Source organism: Capra hircus, chromosome 22 (assembly GCF_001704415.2).
Source record: "Capra hircus breed San Clemente chromosome 22, ASM170441v1, whole genome shotgun sequence".
Taxonomy (NCBI): Eukaryota; Metazoa; Chordata; class Mammalia; order Artiodactyla; family Bovidae; genus Capra; species Capra hircus.
Window position 1 is genome coordinate 14,874,664 of NC_030829.1, and position 6,258 is coordinate 14,880,921.

The 6,258-nt window shown below is 54.3% G+C and overlaps 1 protein-coding gene across 2 annotated transcripts in view; it reads left to right on the forward strand.

Annotated features, from left to right (window-relative positions):
- Positions 1–5,894, forward strand: part of FAM198A (family with sequence similarity 198 member A) — a 76,167-nt gene extending 70,273 nt beyond the window's left edge. For both annotated transcript variants that reach the window (XM_018066909.1, XM_018066910.1), the window contains 3 exons: positions 3,420–3,542; positions 4,615–4,718; positions 5,254–5,894. In XM_018066909.1, coding sequence (XP_017922398.1) covers positions 3,420–3,542; positions 4,615–4,718; positions 5,254–5,455 — 429 coding nt within the window. In that variant the 3' untranslated portion in view covers positions 5,456–5,894. The remainder of the gene's footprint in view (positions 1–3,419; positions 3,543–4,614; positions 4,719–5,253) is intronic.

A 6,258-nucleotide genomic window follows, 5' to 3' on the forward strand; every position in this document is an offset into this window, starting at 1 on the left:
AGCCCAGACTGCAGGCCAAATTCCCCTCTTTTTTTTTGTACAGTCCATGAGCTAAGAATGGTTTTAGCATTTTCAAATGGTTGAAAAGATCAAAAGAATATTTCATTACATCTAAAAATTCTATGAACTTCAGATTTCAGTGTATGTTAATACAGTTTTTTTTTTTGGGAACATGGCCACGGCCATTTGTTTGCATATTATCTGGAATATGTACAATATGCACAACGCAGGCAGAGTCGGGTAGTTGTGACAGAGACCGTATGGGCTGCAAAGCCTAAAATATTTACTGTCTGGCCCTTTGTGGGAAAAGCTTGCTGATCTCTGCCCTAAACCTCTGTGCAGGCGGCCTTGGAGGGCTCCTGCCGAGGACAGGCCTACATAGGAATGTGTGGAGGACTCCACCCCTTGCCAAGTTCGAGGACAATATGGAGAAATATAGGGGCGTGTTACTGTCTTCGAGTGGATGTAAAAACTGTCTGGAAGGTTGGGAGGTCTCTGGGGGCGTGCCACAGGGTTCTGTCCTCAGCCCCATCCTGCCAACACTTCTGTAGGAGCCAGTGAGGACTCGGGGGCTCTGGTGGACCCAGTGGAGCGCTCTTGTCTCTTCTGCAGAGGGCCCTGGTGTGACTCCCTTTCTCCCCATTCCTGGGCTCAGAGGTCAGTACATCACCGTCTTCCCGTGGTGGCCTCTGGACAAGGGATGAGCCTGGGTCCAGATCTGGTCCAATCAGACTGAAAGGAAGGACTGCTATTCCATGATTGCTGGGGGAGGGCTTCTCTTTCCCCCCGCCCCTCCTTCCTGTCTCTATTTCTCTCTCTGTCTCCTTCTCTTTGGACAGGAACAGGGAAAAACATGGGGACTTCCCAGGTGGCTCTAGTGGTAAAGAACCTGCCTGCCAGTGCAGGAGGCGTAAGAGACACGGGTTCAGTCCCTGGGCCAGGAAGATCCCCTGGAGGGGGCACGGCAACCCATTCCAGTATCCTCGCCTAGAGAATCCCATGGACAGAGGAGCCTGGCGGGCTACAGTCCCTGGGGCTGCAAAGAGTTGGGCACAACTGAAGCGACTTACCACACTCACAAGGGAAAACTTACCCGCAGGGGCCACCTGCAGGTTTCCTGAGACAACAGAGGGATGTCCTTAACATTGTGGGGTAAAGTGAAGAGCAGAAAGAAACCTGAGTCCTTATCATGACAATGGGAGCTGCTTAAAGGTACCCTCAAGCCTGTCCTATTGCAAGGCTCTTGAGGCTTCCTGCTGCAGATCTTAATTTCCCCTGTGGTTAAAGTCACTTCCAACCAGAATTTTCTGTTACTTGTGGCTGTTGTTATTCAAAGTCCAGGAAGCTAAAGCAGTGACTGTCCACCTCGGGGGCTTAACGGGCTTGCTGCATGGACAGGGCTCTGGCTGTTTGTATCATGGCCAAGCCAGGCCGGTCCTCCAGGCTAAACATGCCTTTTCTGTGGTGTCAGTGATGTCCTTGGTCCGCTGTCCCTGGAAACACTCCATGATGCGGCCTTACAGAAAGGCCCTCAGCCTGTCTGGGGCAGTGGTCTAGGCCCGGGGTGGGACTTCTCCGCACCGAATTGTTATGAAATGGGGAAAATAATGTTTGGGGACAGTAGTTGGGACTGTTCAACACTGTCTCATTTCTGGATGTCTGGTTTCATGAGGTTGATTGGTGAATAGAGCTATAGTTATTTTCTGGCTTGTGTAGAAGGAAATCAATTTTGTATTTCTTCAGAACACACAAGAGTTACCTCCAAAGGGATATGGAAATGGAGTGAGACCTTTCATTAGCCGGCGCTGAGCAGAGCTGAGCTGAGTGGACTGTGAGGTCGCTGGCCTGGCTTTGATGCGTGCTGCACCTGGGGGCTGTCATCTGTGTGTTCCCTGCCCCTGGTCCCTCTGCCGTGTGTGGAGAGAGTTTGGCCTCCAAGTGGCTCCCTCTCCCTGACCTTCAGGGAGGCAGTGGAGGACATCAGAGAGTGCTGGGCTCCAGCCAGGCAGACCTGGGTTCAGACCCCAGCTGGACTACTTCCTCGTGTATGACCTTGGGGAGGTCTGGGCTCCATGTCCCCATGTGTTATTGGGGCAATAATATCTCCCTTGCAAGCCTGCAGTGAGAACTGGATGAGACAGAGAGGCAATGATGTTGCTGGTCCTCTGGGTGATGCCTTCTTCTGAGCCCACCAACTCTCCAACCCCAACTGGGTGACTCTCTCCCCCTGGAGTCAATGTCAGATTCCACAAGCTAAGGGCTCAGCTCCACAGGACTTCTGATTCAGATGCCAGTCACGAGTCCTGAGCCCCCCGTACTTCTGGCCGACTGGCTAAAAATCTGGGGTTCTTATGACTGTCCCATCCCTGGGTTCAATAATTTGCTACAGTGGCTCACAGGACTCAGGAAAACCCACTTCAGTGGTCTGGTTTATTATAAAGGATGTCAGTGAACAGCCAGTAGAAGAGGTATGTGCGGTGAAGTCTGAAAAGGCCCCAAGTCCATGACCCCGTATGTGGAGTTGGGGTGCATCACCCTCCTGGTGGGTGGGTGTGTTCTCCCTAGAATATAGTTCAAAAGTTTCTGTAACCCAGTTTCCAGCTCCCCTCCTCTTCCCTGAGGTTGGAGGGTCAGGTGGAAAGCACCTACTCTCTATTCTTTGTCCATCTAACAATCAGCCTGCAATTATCTCAGGGCCCCATGAGTCATCTTATTAAACTCTGATGTGGTCGGAGGGTTTATTATGAATATCAAAACGTACTCATATCACAGAGCCAGTTGCAGGGGTTTTAGGCGCTCTGTGCCAAGAACCAGGGACAGAGACCATCTCTCATGATCATCTCTGAGGGAAAGACTCTGTGTCTTTGTTCCCACTTTAGGCATCCAGTGTCAGATGAGTCAGGAAAAGGAATGCTCTCCTTCCTGACTCTGATCCAGGCCTCCTGCAGGGTGGAAGTGCTGTTTGAGAGTCAGGAGCTGCCTGGACAGTCATTAAAATCTTTCTATCCCCGAAAAAGGAGGAATCCCTACGGTAGCATTTGCTGCTTCAAGAAAAAGTGGTCACGTGTGAGTCTCCCCAGGTGGACAGATAGTCTGTACTGGGAGGCCCCAGGCCGGAGCTCAGGGCCAGTAGTATAGGTTAAACAGCAGCAGGACTTCCACCTCAGGGGGCCTGAGTTCAATCCCTGGTCAGGGAACTAAGATCCCACCTGCCGCATGTTGGGTGGAAATCCATGCAGTGTGAGTAAGCCATTCCGGCGCAGGGTGAGCTGGCCAGAGGAGCAAGCAGAAGCCCATCACAGCTGGGGGCCAGCAGCTGAGCTCACCAGGGCAGAGATCCCTGAGGGTGGCCCCAGGGCTCAAGAAGCCCGAGTGCTGGACATGTAGACCGCCCCCCTCAGAGGATGGTGCCCCCACAGGTGCATGACCGCCTGGATCGCTACTGCTGTGGCTTCGAGCCCGAGCCCTCGGACCCCTGTGTGGAAGAGAGACTCCGAGAGAAATGCCGGAACCCTGGGGAGCTGCGGCTGGTCCACATCCTGGTATGTCCCTGGGTCACCCCAGACTCGGGTCTTCCTGTCTGTCCATCAGCAGACGCTGGTGGCGAGGGTCAGGGGTCACGTGACTCTGGGTGTCACAATCCTGTTCTTTTCGGCAGGAGAACCCTTTGAATGTTTTCAGGAAGCCTTAATATATAGAAGGGACAAAAATGAAGCTTGGAGTATGTGGTTGAGGAGGGCATGGGCTGGAACCAGTGTCACCAGCCCCTCTGTCTCCTAAAGACTCCAGGGACGCCCTCGGGTCCTGGCAGCTGAGTGTGGTATGTGTGTATCTAGTAGGGCATCGTCATTGTGCCAGTAAACGTGGAAATTATGACCTGGAGCGGGGCAGGGGCCCTCCAAGGCTGCATGTCTCGTTGGTGGCAGTGACGGGGATCTGTCGTGGACCCTATCGGCTCACAGGCTGGGGCTGTTGGGAAACACTGCTTCCAGTGAAAACTAGAACCCAGGGTGGGAAGCCTTGTGCTGAGACCATCAGCGAGGGGCTGGTGGGGCAGAAGAGCTGCTGCTCCTGCAGGAGGGGCAAAGTTCCACCCTGGGGAAGGGCTGCTCTGTCTCCCCCAGTGAGGCTGGTTGTCCTCGCCGTCCCCCCTTGGCCATGGAGCATAGCCATCAGATGGTGCCTGGGACTGAGCATCAGGCCCCCTGGCCTCGGGCTCCTCTCCCCTTCAGTCGCCAGAAGAGAAATCAACGCCTCCACTTTGTGGTTTCACCAATGGTGTTGCCACTTGGGACTATGGGTCCAGGTTTGAGCCAACCAGCTATTTACTAGCTGTGTGACCTTGTGCAAATTACCTAACTTTTTTGCCTCTGTCAAATGGGGCTGGTGTTAGTGGCTGTTCGCCTCAGGGTTGCTGGGCGGGTTCACCAGACATGGTGCCTGGCCGCCCTGAGCACAGCACCGGGTGGAAAGAGCTCACTGCTCTGTGTGGTGGGGGAACCAGCTGGGCGAGGAGCAGGGTGCATTGTGTGACTGACAGCTTAGGGGCCCCTGAGCCGCTGCACCCTGGGGCACCGCGTCCATCTTCTGTCCCTGTCCATCTTCTTCCCCGAGGTCCGGAGCAGTGACCCCACTCGTCTGGTCTACATTGATAACGCTGGCCACCTTCAGCACCCGGAGCACAAGCTGAACTTCCGGCTTCTCGAGGGCATCGATAGGTGAGCATCGAAGGGGCTGGGCTGAGGTTCAGGGACTGAGCTGAGGGGCCCTGTCGTAGACCCCGCGGCCTTGAACCATGGCTCCCGAGAAGTCCACTGTCCGACAGATGGAAGCTGTTTGATGAGCCTCAGGAGGATGTGGGGAGTCCTGGGAAAGCTAACAGGCAGTGGGCCCTTGAAGTCCAGGATGGCCCTGGTATCCAGAGCACAGCACGAGATGCCCTGCTGGGGAGTGGGCAGGCTCCCTTGCCTGGCAGGGAGCTGGCCGGGTAGCCACCTTCCCTGCTCAGTCCTGCCACACCTCGGCCTTCCCAGGGCTCCTCCTCACTTTGCTCAGGCCAGCAGAGTGGATTCGCCCTCTTGTGGGACTGGGACCCATTGAAAGCTTCATCCTGTGTCTGCTGTCACAGCAGAGTGGGTGGAGGAGTCCCCGGACAACTAGTCAGCAGGTGGTCCCCGGGACTTTGTGGGTGGAAACTCTCTAAGCGGGCTTTTGCCCTTCTTTTCTTTCCGGGGCTGGGGGACCTTCCTCCAGGTTTCCTGAGCCTGTCATGAAGGTTCTGGAATCAGGGTGTCTACAGAATATGCTGCTCAAGTCGCTGCAGATGGACCCAGTGTTCTGGGAAAGCCAAGGTGGGAGACAGGGCCTTCAGCAAGTCCTCCAGACCCTGGAGCAGCGAGCACAGGTCCTGCTGCACCACATCCGGACGCACAACCTAACAATCTTCCCGGACTAAGGCCCGTAAGCCCCGCCCAGCCAACCCCAGGTCCTCGAGGGACTCGTAAGCCCTGCCCATCCAACCCGCGGCCTTGCAGGGCTCGTAAGCCCCGCCCAGCCCCACCCCATGTCCTGGAGGGACTCGTAAGCCCCGCCCACCCCACCCCCTCCCCGTCCGCCAGGACTCGCTTCACCGCCGGTGAGTCACTCACTACACGACCTGAGGGGATAAGCGCCCATCCTCATGGCCACAATTTCTTGTGTTGAAAATGTCTCGAAGACAAAAGGGAAAAGTCAGAAACCAGGAGGGCACCATGGACGCCGTGGGATGTGTCGCATGCTTGGGCTGGTGGAGGAGGTGATGGGTGTTGGGTTTTCAATCTCATCAGGTTCCTTTCTGCCAGCTCAGCTGGCTGATTATTCTCCTGCACCAATAAATACACAGAATGTTCTATGAACTGCTCCAGATACTGTAAAGTCATGCATTGCACATGCACACGCAGAGCTGGACAACTCTGAGTGTGTGTGTATGTGTGTGTAGGTGTGTGGGTATGCATGCATGATGTGTGTAGGTGTGTGGGTATGTATGCATGGTGTGTGGACCTGCCCGCATGCACACGTGATATGAGCCTCATCAAGGATCTTTACTGAATTGTACCTGTGGCCCAGAATTACTCTGACTGAAAGTGAACTCAGCTCTTAGAACCCTGAGCCTTTTGTCTCTATAGCCTTTAGATGTTCAATTTTTGTTCATTTATGTTTTGGTTTAAGAATTGTAAAAGTAATACATGCTCACTAAAAACAAATTCATAAATAATAGAA